At 35.4% G+C, this 14,981-nt stretch overlaps 1 protein-coding gene across 2 annotated transcripts in view; it reads right to left on the bottom strand.

The window, feature by feature from the left end:
• Positions 1-14,981, bottom strand: part of SERINC5_1 (Serine incorporator 5) — a 69,886-nt gene that overhangs the window by 40,801 nt on the left and 14,104 nt on the right. The window contains exons 7-9 of one of the 2 annotated variants that reach the window (XM_051215675.1): positions 13,649-13,738; positions 10,515-10,842; positions 6,007-6,800 (exon numbers count right to left, since the gene is read on the bottom strand). In XM_051215675.1, the coding sequence (XP_051066206.1) occupies positions 6,785-6,800; positions 10,515-10,842; positions 13,649-13,738 (434 nt within the window). In that variant the 3' untranslated portion in view covers positions 6,007-6,784. The remainder of the gene's footprint in view (positions 1-6,006; positions 6,801-10,514; positions 10,843-13,648; positions 13,739-14,981) is intronic. The other variant, XM_051215674.1, reaches the window with a different exon arrangement.

Genomic DNA, 14,981 nt, shown 5'->3' with positions numbered 1-14,981 from the left:
TCTAATCAGAATTCACTCCGTAGTTATACTATAAGCAAAAAATTTATCGGATTTATCAAATACTAGCAACCTATTCAAGTCTTCTTAGTTCATAAAAAATATATCACCAATGTAAAGTAACATAAATAGGAATGCTGTGTACTAAGTTTTCTTCTTGATAGGTAGAGGGATATCAAGTCACGGATAGTGCAAATCGCTGAAACTCAATTATGCATCCGTATCCATCATACCAAGATTTTCCAAGGGCTAGTGTAATTGTCATATCAGTTGATCAATTTACTCACTATGTTTAGATAAGCTACTGATACAAACTAGTCCCGAACCAATATTCTAGGTTTAGAAAGATATGTGCATACAAATCAGTCTGATTGTACATTCCAATACTAGAGGGTAACCATCATTACGACCCAATATTATTAAACCAGAAAACGAAATAACAACAACACTTATGAGAAAGTAAAACGAGAGAAAAAACATCGCAGAAATAAAAATCATCTTGAATAATAATCATAAAAATGATTTTTATTAGTTTACTACTATATGAGGGGAGGGGGGAAGGAAAAAGAAAAACATCAAAATGTAGTCATTATCATTTAACAGCTAAGATGGTATTAAAAAACTGTCAGGTTTATGACTTTCACTGTCATAAATAGATCTTTAAAAGTATTTTTAAAAAAGAACAAATAAAACGATCAAGTACAGTGTGTTTTTTTCTTTGTTTCTGTCCATCATGAATAATTAAATTTAATCCGGTTAAAATATATTTTAAAACTTTCAATAAAATAATGCAAATATAAAGGACAGGTTACAACATATATTCGTTTCACAGGTCGAAATCATGAGTCAATTGAAGCTAGACCACCATGGAAAACCTTGAAGCACTGGAGTTCAACCTGGTCTGTTGTGAGATATTAGCTCACTGAAGACAATGGTGTTCGGTGGCGCAACTTCGTGGATTGGTTGAAGTTAGACATTAACACCGTTGGATGCCGGCCCAGTGGTCTAATGGTTAAGCAAAGAAATAATCAGTTCAAACATCGATGTCCATCATACTATGATAATTTAGATTAGTAAATTATAATTGAACATTTTATCCTATAGCCAGACAGTGTTCAATTGATTCAGTCTAATTTCTTAGACATTTAATGACAAGAAAAACTGCATAAACGATAACAGGTTATTTCAAATCTGTATTGGTTGCTTGAATTTTCCCATGGACGTTCAGGACTGCAGTTGATCAGTCTATTATTGGCATATGCGCATACCATGAAGATTGCTTCGATATTGAGTTCAGTCACAAGCATTATAAGCTGAGATAATGGTGGCTAGCTGTTATGACTTGGGTGTCTGGTTTTTCTGTCACACGACTTATCTACCAATCCGAATACGACTTATACGAATCTTCGCACTAGGCCAACCAATGACGTTCAACCGGTGTGGGCAGTTTAGTGTCCCTATTGGTCCTATGTCCTACGAGCCCTTCCACTTGAGTCCAGAACAAGATACCAGCTTCCGAATCAGAGCAGATCAGACCAGAATCAGAGCAGATCGTTTATTTCAGGCATACTTGGTTTATATATCAATCACACAGACCGCAACGTACCATAAAATAGGAAATAATATTTGTACACAAATAAGCCCAAAAAGTGGCTGTGAATGTGGGAGGCAGTAGTTAATAAACTGAACATAACTTAAGAACCGTAAATCGTACAATAATAAATTATAGGCCAAAATAAAGCTTGTCATAAGAGGGATATAAATATACATAGTGTAATTGTTGAGTAGTTATACAATAAGAATATTAGTCCATGAATAGTCCTCGGAAGTTACCTGTAATTTAATCTCCACTCGGATATAACACCTCCCTTTTTTTTTTTTTTGAAAATTCCAACTTTAGATTCTGATTTAAAAAAAAAAAGGAATTATATGTGACTTTAAATTCCTCAACATTCTCCTCCTCCTCGAAATAATGTTGGGTCCTTATGGCTCCAAATTACAACTAGTAGGACTTTATTTAAACCATGTTTCTCGTATTGACTGGAGAAGCCACTAAAAATGACTAGATGATGATGAACGACCTTTGATCTGAGTTCATTATTTTCAAATTCATTATGAATCTCGTTAGCAGATAACGAGTCATTAAGAAAGTCAACGTCTAACAGAATTAAATTAGATTTTTGGCCATCATTCGACTCAGCTGACATATTTCCCTCATTGTTATAAGAAGTTTCATCAAAATCATATGCATTATTCTGAGAATCAATATCTGGCACACTGTCATTAGAAATGGGATAAGTTGACTCAATATAAAATTCTGTCTTCCGGTGATTTTGAGTAACATCTGGTACAATTTGGTTCATCGTGTTGCTCCAGTTATTTTCTGAATACGAGTCACCATAGCTTTCTCGACTAATAGCACGTGGACCACAATTTTGTTCGAGCTGACGTTTATTTTCGCAGCTAGACAGTACCAGTAGTGTTTCATTTGATTCTGGACTCTGGGCATCATCTACAGGATCTGGCTCCTGATCATCTGGTATTGTCACAACTTCATATGCATTTAGCACAATATTTTCCTGCTCTGAGCTGGACACGTTACCAATATTACGTTTTCCTTCTGGTATAGAGGGATTTGAATCCTGCACAGGATATGCTTCTGAAATGTCCATTACTACACCATTATCTGCATGATATATAGATTTCTTATTTTCTGCTTGAATGCAAAGTCTGCCCAAAACTGTTATAAATAGCTGTTGTTGCAAGGCAAACATCTTCTGCTGGTGCTGTAATATTAACCGCAACTGTTCGAAAGAAATCGACATTTTTTTTTTGCCAATAATATTAGCTCCAAAAATCACCGGCAATTATACAGCTAATTTATTTCCAAAATCTGAGTCACCACTTGTATTATTATTATTTCTTTGTTGCCAAAATCCCCGTCGCCAATTGTTATGACCTTGGATGTCTGACTTTTCGATCACACGACTTATCTACCAATCCGAATACGACTTATACGAATCTTCGCACTAGGCCAACCAATGACGTTCAACCGGTGTGGGCAGTTTAGTGTCCCTATTGGTCCTATGTCCTACGAGCCCTTCCACTTGAGTCCAGAACAAGATACCAGCTTCCGAATCAGAGCAGATCAGACCAGAATCAGAGCAGATCGTTTATTTCAGGCATACTTGGTTTATATATCAATCACACAGACCGCAACGTACCATAAAATAGGAAATAATATTTGTACACAAATAAGCCCAAAAAGTGGCTGTGAATGTGGGAGGCAGTAGTTAATAAACTGAACATAACTTAAGAACCGTAAATCGTACAATAATAAATTATAGGCCAAAATAAAGCTTGTCATAAGAGGGATATAAATATACATAGTGTAATTGTTGAGTAGTTATACAATAAGAATATTAGTCCATGAATAGTCCTCGGAAGTTACCTGTAATTTAATCTCCACTCGGATATAACACCTCCCTTTTTTTTTTTTTTTGAAAATTCCAACTTTAGATTCTGATTTAAAAAAAAAAAGAATTATATGTGACTTTAAATTCCTCAACATTCTCCTCCTCCTCGAAATAATGTTGGGTCCTTATGGCTCCAAATTACAACTAGTAGGACTTTATTTAAACCATGTTTCTCGTATTGACTGGAGAAGCCACTAAAAATGACTAGATGATGATGAACGACCTTTGATCTGAGTTCATTATTTTCAAATTCATTATGAATCTCGTTAGCAGATAACGAGTCATTAAGAAAGTCAACGTCTAACAGAATTAAATTAGATTTTTGGCCATCATTCGACTCAGCTGACATATTTCCCTCATTGTTATAAGAAGTTTCATCAAAATCATATGCATTATTCTGAGAATCAATATCTGGCACACTGTCATTAGAAATGGGATAAGTTGACTCAATATAAAATTCTGTCTTCCGGTGATTTTGAGTAACATCTGGTACAATTTGGTTCATCGTGTTGCTCCAGTTATTTTCTGAATACGAGTCACCATAGCTTTCTCGACTAATAGCACGTGGACCACAATTTTGTTCGAGCTGACGTTTATTTTCGCAGCTAGACAGTACCAGTAGTGTTTCATTTGATTCTGGACTCTGGGCATCATCTACAGGATCTGGCTCCTGATCATCTGGTATTGTCACAACTTCATATGCATTTAGCACAATATTTTCCTGCTCTGAGCTGGACACGTTACCAATATTACGTTTTCCTTCTGGTATAGAGGGATTTGAATCCTGCACAGGATATGCTTCTGAAATGTCCATTACTACACCATTATCTGCATGATATATAGATTTCTTATTTTCTGCTTGAATGCAAAGTCTGCCCAAAACTGTTATAAATAGCTCTTGTTGCAAGGCAAACATCTTCTGCTGGTGCTGTAATATTAACCGCAACTGTTCGAAAGAAATCGACATTTTTTTTTGTTGCCAATAATATTAGCTCCAAAAATCACCGGCAATTATACAGCTAATTTATTTCCAAAATCTGAGTCACCACTTGTATTATTATTATTTCTTTGTTGCCAAAATCCCCGTCGCCAATTGTTATGACCTTGGATGTCTGACTTTTCGATCACACGACTTATCTACCAATCCGAATACGACTTATACGAATCTTCGCACTAGGCCAACCAATGACGTTCAACCGGTGTGGGCAGTTTAGTGTCCCTATTGGTCCTATGTCCTACGAGCCCTTCCACTTGAGTCCAGAACAAGATACCAGCTTCCGAATCAGAGCAGATCAGACCAGAATCAGAGCAGATCGTTTATTTCAGGCATACTTGGTTTATATATCAATCACACAGACCGCAACGTACCATAAAATAGGAAATAATATTTGTACACAAATAAGCCCAAAAAGTGGCTGTGAATGTGGGAGGCAGTAGTTAATAAACTGAACATAACTTAAGAACCGTAAATCGTACAATAATAAATTATAGGCCAAAATAAAGCTTGTCATAAGAGGGATATAAATATACATAGTGTAATTGTTGAGTAGTTATACAATAAGAATATTAGTCCATGAATAGTCCTCGGAAGTTACCTGTAATTTAATCTCCACTCGGATATAACACTAGCAGTGGAATTCAGGACGCACGTTTCGTCCCATTCGGGACTCATCAGCCGGTTCTCTTGAGAGCTACCGTTACTTTGGTTGTTCGGGGCTTGAATCTTTTAGAATACACTTTCGATTAACAGCGTTTCTGACTTTTGCCATGACTTTCTTCGTGTCGTTTTTTGGAACACGTAGTACAACGATGATTTTTAAACGGACAAAACCTTTTGAAAAGCCAATGGCCACATAACCAGTATGGGGATGATGGTTTGCCGCTGTCATTACGATAATTCTGCGTGCTAGAACCCTGTAAGACTTTTCTCTTGACTGCATTGACGTGATGAAACCGGACACTGCTCTTGACCATTGAGGTTTCATGTTTCAACTTGACTAATCTTTGGCATTCGCTAGCTACTTCCTATAGAGTAATGCTGGGACAATGTTCAAGTTTGTTAAGGATTCTTTTTCAGATATCCTCGGGTGAATGCAGGCTGCAGCCAAATACAAAGGATTTAAACCGGTCTTCTGTCATGGAAGACAATTTGGATCTCTCACATTCTTCGTTCACAATTCCTGAATGTTTCACCTAGTCATCTCCTGGTTATTTCGTTATCTTCAAGCATTAACAACGGATATTAAATAGAGATGACTGTTCTCCAAAGATGTGAGACAGGGTTTTAATTGTTTCATCAAAATTAAAGGCCCATGAGTTCTTTGAAAGAAAAAAGTTACTATAGCGTTCATGTTCCGTCATCCCAAGTTTTCTTAAAAGTATTCTGACTTTTGAGGCGTCATCCAGTCTACAGAGATCAATATGGAACAGATTTTGATATTTATTGAACCAAAAGTAACACCTACTACACCATCAAAATTAAATTCATGGGTCGCATTAATGACTGAATCAGTATGAGATACTTGTAACTCACCAGAAGCTGGATTTTGCTGGGACAAGCACATTTTCTGCATAAGGGCTTTCATGATTCTGATTTGTGACTGTCCAAACCGCTTCTCTTGATGCTTCGTATAGGCATCTAGTTGCTCCAAAGAAATGTTCATTGTGGTTTTCCCCGACGCCCCTGATAAGTGTTCTAATTGAACGCTAGATTTGGTTCACAAGCTCTTCTAGTAACCCCCAGACTAAATCTACACAGCGACTTGAACACGAGAGAAAAGGCGTGAAATATGGAAGAAATGCTTCATTCCAATGTTCGTTTATGCACAGAAAATCCAGGGCCTCATAGTATTTTCGATGGCCTTGGGTTTCCGGAAAGTTCTGAAACGCTACTAAACATTGTAGCAACATAGGTAATAACCCAATGAAGAACTCGACATGTGACGACTCACTTTCTAGATGTTTCGCGCAAAACATCTAAGATAAGATACTTCTCAGCGTTTCCAAAGCCTTTTTTGGCTTTTTTCGAGGAGTTTTCTGTATCTCACCAAAACAAACATTTTGTTACGATAGCAACCAAAGACAATTTTTCTGAATCCATTTAATTATTAATCATCGAAATAGTGAATTACTGATGAAAAGCTCAAGAGATATCAAATGTAGATGTTTCCACAAAGATTGCAAGTTGACAATAGTCCCGACTTTGTACCACAATGAAACTGTCTTCTCCAATGAGTTATCTTCATTTACAGTCCATAATATTGTAGGAATTTTTCAAGAACTATTATTAGGTCAGTTCATATACGTACTGATCAGTAATTGAACAAACTTTGTCAAAAATAAATATTAGAACAAATTACACAAAAAATAAAATGAGATATAATTTAGTTTCTAATTTAAGATAACACAGTAAGACTTTAGTAACTCAAGCATTTGATTTTTAACCATTAAACCATAAATTCTAATTCCCTTGTATTCATTTTATCTCAGAAAATTGGACAGCATCATTATAATCATCGCTTGAAGTAAAGTAGGATCCAAAAGCCAATGATTTAAACCCAGACTTTGATTATTGAATTGGATAAATAATAACATGAAATAGTGAAACATGATAGAAATGTAATCAAGTTACAATAAATTCGTAACTATAAAAAAATTAATAAATGTCTAACTATAATTAATTTACATTATAGCATAAATACACGCAATGAATGGATACAGTTCGATGTTTAATCGTCCATTTACAAAAAAACAAGACAACAATATGCATATGTAAAAGAAATATATGAAAAGCTTATTGGATGTTATGCTAACAATGTAAGAAAAACACTTATCCGATATCATTATGCTGTATAATAAGAGTATTCATTACTAACAAGGAAAAATAAATTAACGAAATGCTTGCAAATATTATACATGCCTAACAATGAGGAAAAAAAAATCGAGAGTTATGTAACTAATTTGCATCAAAATGTATTTATGAATTCATTTATATAATTGATTTGTAAGTTATTTACCAGTTATAGGCTTATGCACTAGACATTGAACTACACTGTGTATCTGAATTCTATTCGGGTGGCAAAATTCAACTACGTGGATCGGGATTTAAATTTGTAACCTACTAGTCGAAAGTCGAGTACAATAATCAATGACATATTGCATCAAACGTTGCTTTTCAGATTACTGGTCAGATGGTTGGATCCGCGGAAAAGTAATGGAGAGGAATGGAGTAGGAATATGGCTGTCTTTAGCACAGTTAAGCAAACGAGCACAATAAAACAATCACTGGTACAATTGGTTATAATAATAATTGTTTCAATTAAATCAATCGCGTTCTCTTGGTAAAAGTAGGTCACTACAGGAGCGCCCCGCTAGAAAGGGTTTACACTTTCGGTAAGTAGCGGTTTGATTCGTGGGACTGATCGGCAAACGTGCAATTGTAGGACGAGAGGATTGGTGGAAGAGGAAGCGATCATTAACCCTCGAGTTGCCAACGAAGGTTTTTTACGGAGAACGGTACACTAGAATTGAAGAAGACTTCACGTACAGCTACTAAATGGTCCCCGGGTAGAGATTCGAGAGCGAAAGCATACTTTTGCTTTTGGCTCCTAATGCGGCGAGACTCTAATGCAGCGAACCAGACCTCTCGGTCATGGGGGATAAATGATACAGGTAGAAAACGGATGGCCTGTACGTTAGAGTCTATGATATTAATACTAGTCTTATCGTTATCCGTCATGTCGAGTAAATTATATATTAAAAATTAACATGAAAATACACGACAGACGTGGATAGATAAACAATAGACTCACCAAATTGACTTCTTTGGAAGATTTGACCAGAGATTAAGGCGTGTTCCAGAATTCGGCTTACCAGTTGTAGTGTGGTGTCGAGTCGAGGTTGACTATGAGAACCACTACAGGGCAACGCGTACCAAATAAATCTAGTTACGTTCAATCTTCGCCTTCTGATTTATTTGGTACGCGTTTCCCTGTAGTGGTGCTCATAGTCAAACTCGACTCGACACCACCACAACGGTCTCGAAAACTAAGACGTGTGTGGGTACACCCGTTCCTGTCACCGTGAGCCGAAGAATGACCGGTGTCCTTGTCTATATTAGGACGTGCCGCTGAGGAAACTACATAGCTGTCTCTGTTATTAGTCCTCGCTAAAATCTTGTCTGCCATGAGGGCGACCTGATGAAGTGGCGCACTCTCGAGCAGAGCCGTCACGGTTGGCTGAATATAAGCCGGTAATGACTCGAGCCATAGTTCTTTAACTATTTCCGAGTCGGCTGCTATAGGTCCTGCAAGGGATTGTAGACGCGTGAGGTGATGGCTTGGTTTAGCATCACCAAAAGAGTGACGTGCTGACAATGTCCTCAGTATTTCTGTTGCAACGGGTGGATTGCAGTTTAGATGGAGCATCGTATTTATCGATGGAATCAGTGACACGTAAAACACGTAATGAACGGCCTAGGGTTCTGATTGGTCCCGCTTCCCTGTCTAGCCCAGCCAATTGAGTTCAGAACGCGAGTCTTAGCCTCTGAGATATGAATCATTATATTTCAGACATACTCTATTTATATACCAACCAACCAGACCACATCGTACCATAAAATAGAAAACAACATTTGTACAATATTTGACAGGTGAAATGAATATCGACCAATGGAAATGTCCATTTAACGTCCAAGGACACCATTAGACTTAACACGATAATTATTGGTATATTCCTCTGCATCCCTAACAGTTCCTCCCTCGATGGGAGGAAATGTCTAAGAATGACCTCTTTGAGCGATTGTTAGCAAGGAACCATGGACCTAGGTTTTGTGTCGATCGCCACTTGTTGACAGGACGCATCTGTAATCCTGAGAGAGCCGATGATCGCTGGGGTATTCGGACCTGTCACTTAGATTCACAGCTTGAGACATAACAACTGAGTTATTCGGTTGCGACTGACCCGCTTTAGGGCTGAAGTATTTATAATTCGTTGATCCCTGAAAAGTGAACGATGTCATGCTTATTTAATCGTTTAGTGCTGACTCAATTCCACATAACGGCTTGTAATGTGGCCCATTTGTTCATGTGACTCAACGTAGTGGACAATATATCAAGTCACTTGGGGTAGTGGACACACTGCGACTCGATAGACAGGATTCTGACGACTGCACAAATTTGACTTAATGTCCAATAGTGTCCCGAAGAAAGAATGTAGTAACTGAATAATGTAATACACAAACTTTTGTAAGTGCTGTTTACGTATCCTTATTGATTATCCGTAACTATTTAAAGTCAAATTTATAATTTACAAGGGGAATTGAACACAAAAATTAAGATTTAGATTCGTCACAAACCCAAACAAAATATCTGTAATTTCAAGTAATGTAACCATTTTTTTAAGGTTTGTCTCACTCATTTTCGTCAATGCGTTAGCATATTTCCTGATGGATAGCGTATATTCCTTAAGTCGATTTTTGTAAAGGCGAATACATTAGTGTGCATTTTCTCTTATTAACAATTATTATGTTTTTATACTGTCCACCGTCAATAATGTTTACAAAAAAGGATGTTAAGAGTAAAATAACTGGATAATCATATTTACATACAATTAGTGTAACGAGATGTTTCAAAAAAATTGACAAATTATTACCGATATCTACATATTTGTACCGACTTAATTATGTCTGTAAATTTTGTAATTAGAATATACATATATTAAACAATTATAAATATTTTGAAGTTTAGCATTTCACGAACCGATATTAGTTAGAAAACTATAGTAAATCAGGAAATATTGAACAAATATTTCATTCTGTCACGCAACTCTTCAGTAGTACACATCCACTACTCCACCGGGATCAAATTTAGGACCTAGATCTTGAGGTGAGAGCTCAAACTTTAAACCACTGAGTTGGCACCTAATGGTTTACATTTGTCTTTTCCGTCACTATCACTAATCTAACTAAGGTCAGTGTATGATATAAGCCACAAAATTCAATTCTACAAACCTCCCAAACTAACAATTATTAATGTTACTTACCTTGAATATACAAATCCACTGATCACAACTGTTATTCCTAACAATGTAACAATATCTTTGCCTAAGTGTTCACTGATTTTATTCACACCACCAGGTAGGCATTCATTAATTAAAACAATTGAGTCAGTAATATTTGGTTTCGATTCAGATGTCAATATTGGTGATGTTTTGACTTGATTAGTGGTTTGAGTGAATTGATCAGATAATAAACGATTCAACTGATCTGCAACAACAACTAGCGGATGAATAGTAAAATTTCGCTCTTGCTGTTGTACATCGTTCATCTTTTTCACTGTTTGTTTTTGCCACGGAAAATTCGACGATAAAACTGTAATAAATATATATAAAAGGAAAATTGTACCACGTAATTAAAAGATCTAACAGAGGATATATAATTTGAATTAATAAACAACAAACGTCAACGATTTCTCAGATCAGATGTATTGTGGTTAGTAGTGGAATCCAGGAAACACATTAGGTTTTGTTTGACATTCTATAGTGAATGTACCTAGATCTGCATATTGATGTTCACACTTAGGCTGAGATCCGGTACCTTGTGCTTTAAGTCACAACAGATTATTCACTGAGCTATTGTGTCCAGATAACCGCAAAAATCCAGTCTTGTACGTCAGCAACGAGATTATCCCAATCCTTACTGATAATGATATTAAGATCATAACAGTTGAACACGCTGGTGAATATCTGGCCCCAGTAACTTAGAGGTTAATGCGTTAGTATCAGTGTCGTGAATTTCAATGCAAAATTACAGAGTATCTTGGTAAAAAATACGAACCATACATTGAATATTTCATTTACAAATTTCCATCATTTGTCCTCCACATTCTGTATGATTCTTTAAATTCATAATTCCTTTCTATTTTCCCTGCTATTCTTTCCAACTCAATCTTCTAGGCATTCTGCTGCCAGATTTTCCACTTCTGATTGGTGTTACATACTTCTTTTGTCTGTCGACATACGTAGCATACACCACATTTAGAGCTAAAAGTATTGTGTTCGAGTCCCATTGAGAATAATAACATGGATCCAGGTATATGAGGCTGACAAGTTCATCATGGATTCCACTGCTAAACACAACACATTTTTCCTAAAACAACTTGTGATAAGATGAGTATGCCTATGTAATCCGTACAGGATGTACATATCTCGACAAGGATTGACTGAAAATCAAGTGCTGAATGTGAAAAAAATGATGATAACCTTTGATAAACATCAATGTCGTATATCTCTATCCTTCCAAGCTCTTAGTGCCGCGTTTATTGAAAAACCACACAAGAGACTATCTATCGGAATTCAACTAAGAATAGAGGGTTCTGCTTTTAAGCTTGATGCAATACCTACCACCAGTAACGTCAGGAAATGTATGCAGTGAAGACTGTAGATAAATGGAGAATAATTCTTATAGGTCAACCACATACGCTAGGAAAAGTGAATTGACAATTGGATCCTGTAGGGGAGTTTCAGAAATGCATAAAATATTAACGGGACAAAATATTTAGTCCTAGCTAATGAAGCTTGTTGGCTGACTTACTAAAAGATTAGAACATTGAAACTTCATAGAAGAAATATTAATTAGTGGCGATGTTTTTGTTAGTAATATAGGATAGACATAAGAAGGAGATTTACGATGATTAATGTGTTAATTGGTTTATATTACTGTGTATAAGCTCTTAACACAGTCTAACAGTAAACACTGAGTGTTATTATGCAATCATTAAAAGTTAACCTCAGTTAACAACATTAGTTTCTTCTTCGAGTAGTTAAAATATCTTTTTTAATGCTTTGCTGGTTTAATAGAATCCAAATATCATTTCTCATCTACTAAAATAAAATCTAGAAAATTAGCTACCCAGTGTGTATCTGGTTTAGTAAAAAGGATTTATGGCGTAAGAACTAGACATGTTCAAGATATATTTGTATTATGAACACGTAAAGTATTCAGAAAAACATGAACACCTATACCTCCACATATGAGGAACGATAGACAATATTTAAATGACTGAAAGAACCACAATATCATTATTCTGAGTTTATTCTTTCACTATATTCACAAGAACAAACTGCCTACTTCTGAAATCAGATGATACGACATATATACGTATATCTATATATCTATCTATCTATTTAATTTAATCTGGCCAATTTTATGGATTATTATTCTGGATTTATAATTGTAGAACCTGATGAGAAACTATTGAAAAGAATATACTTCGTTCATACAATTGTGTTTTAATTGTATAAATGTAAAGCTTGGTGGCCATTAATAACTGAAATATTTAAAACACTGGTTGCATAAGATTAAATCCGTGAACCAGTTTACAGAGATACTAACAATATACCAAGTATCTAAATAATGTCGAAATAAAGGTGTGTTGATCAAATGAAAAAAGCGCTACTTTATGTGTATTAAAAAGTTATCTATCCTAAAACATTGAATGGTTGATAATCAAAGCATCTAAAACGAAATGCAACCCCGACCTATGTGGATAATGACTATTAACAGAAGTTATAAACATTCATTAATTTTACATAATTTTTTTTCAGTAACAACCATATGAAACGTAAGACAACATTCCCACAGAACCAGTTAAACTCAGTGACTGCCTCCTTGAGAAATACATGGTGAAACATGTGAATTTATAAGGTCAACAATTTAATATTAACAAAACAATAGCAGAAAAATATGATGTAATTTGAAAATTCAAACAATAGGATGGCTATTATAGTATGTTCTGCAAAGTATTGAGATTGAAGTTTTGTATAACGAATTGTAGTTAGACAAGAAATCACTGAGAGTTGGGAAGAAATGGACAGTTGTTTCCTTTTAGTATGCTACTCTCCAGCAGTGTCTACCAACGGTTTAACTGAAGATTGAATCCAGGACCATCAGATCTCGTGGCGAATTTTGTGAATATGCTGATCGGTAGAAAGTAAAACGTTTGGGACCAACCAAAAATCTACTTAACTATCTGGTTCTGATAATACAACTAAATAACGGCTGACAATTACTGAAATTCAAGAGGTGTTTATTTAAAAGATCTCAATTCATAATGAAAACTGGCCCACACAAAAACAAAACATGAAAATATGAAATCCTTGGATTTAGTTTAACTCACTTCTTGGTTGACTGCCTAAAGCTGACCATGTTAGAAAAGCGACAAATGCAGATGTGATTGCACCTGGTAACCACATTTGACCTTTTCTTACTAAAATCCAAAACATGTTTATAAAAAGCAATCAACTACTAATAAATAGTTAGTAATATACGCATTCCAAAACATTCCTTAAAGGATCAGAATTTCATGTCAACAAGATATGAATGTCGTTTCGTTAAATATGTAATCATCCTTGTACATTAGGATGCAAAACATGGATTTGTAGTACGAAGACTAAGTTTATATTATATCCAGTGTGTGGTTATCACACTGTAAAATTATGTAGGATTGATTCAGTCTGGCATCAAATTGACATTGCAGGGAAAAGAATAAGAGATCAATCTTGAGAAATACGCAATTGTATCATTACGATCCAGACAGATTATTTGAAAGACCTAATGGATTATTTCTGGAATGTAATTCTATGTTCATTGAGGTATTCAACTAGAGTAAGCAGAAATACATACTGTGTTATTTTTTAGTCGTCAATTATTGACTTCATGTAATTTCACCATTATGTTCATCAGTGATACAAAAATAGATTAGTTAAGTGTTGTTTAAAACATCCAACCACATAGTTGGAATGAAAAAGGAAAGATTCTAATTTCTCATGTGAAGTACATATCAATCCGGTACATTATTTCCTGTCGAGTAATCCTTCAACCAGTGCAATTTATTTAAACTGACAAAAGTGAATTGAATAGAAGATGAATTACAAGACACTGATACAGTAGAAAAAGTAAGGAATCTTAGTAAAGTTTGTGGAAACTGTTAAATTACATCATGTATTGATACTAATTAAACACCCAGAAGAAATCTGATGAAATTATTGAACAGCTTTTTAGACCTAGTATGAAACTTCATGCCAGCGCGCACCTATGACGCCGGAGGAGATCAAATCTACAGCATTCAGATCACATAGAGCTCTTAACTTTCAGGCCGCTGAGTTAGCAATCAATAGTGTACACCTCTAACTTTAATAAATAAAATAATATTGTATAGCCATCAAAAAATGACATTGGTGAGTATTTTCTCGACATAGGTGGACTCCATTAGTCGCGGGTTCGGTTTGAGCCCTATATTAAGACGAAACAGATGTCCAGAGCTTTCTATTTTTAAATGGTTATCTAGTAAAGAACAGTCTGTAATATAAACCATAATGCTCTACAATTTCGACAAACTCCTAGTGCTAAAATAAGCAATAAGTTAACTAGCTACCTTTTATAAGATAGTTCTTAATATCAAACTACAATCTGTGAGTTTGATAATATTATAATAATATAACTAATTTACC

This window comes from Schistosoma haematobium, chromosome 4 (assembly GCF_000699445.3).
Source record: "Schistosoma haematobium chromosome 4, whole genome shotgun sequence".
NCBI classification, from domain to species: domain Eukaryota; kingdom Metazoa; phylum Platyhelminthes; class Trematoda; order Strigeidida; family Schistosomatidae; genus Schistosoma; species Schistosoma haematobium.
Note: the sequence above shows the minus strand (reverse complement) of the source record. Positions and strands in the feature narration are given on the sequence as shown.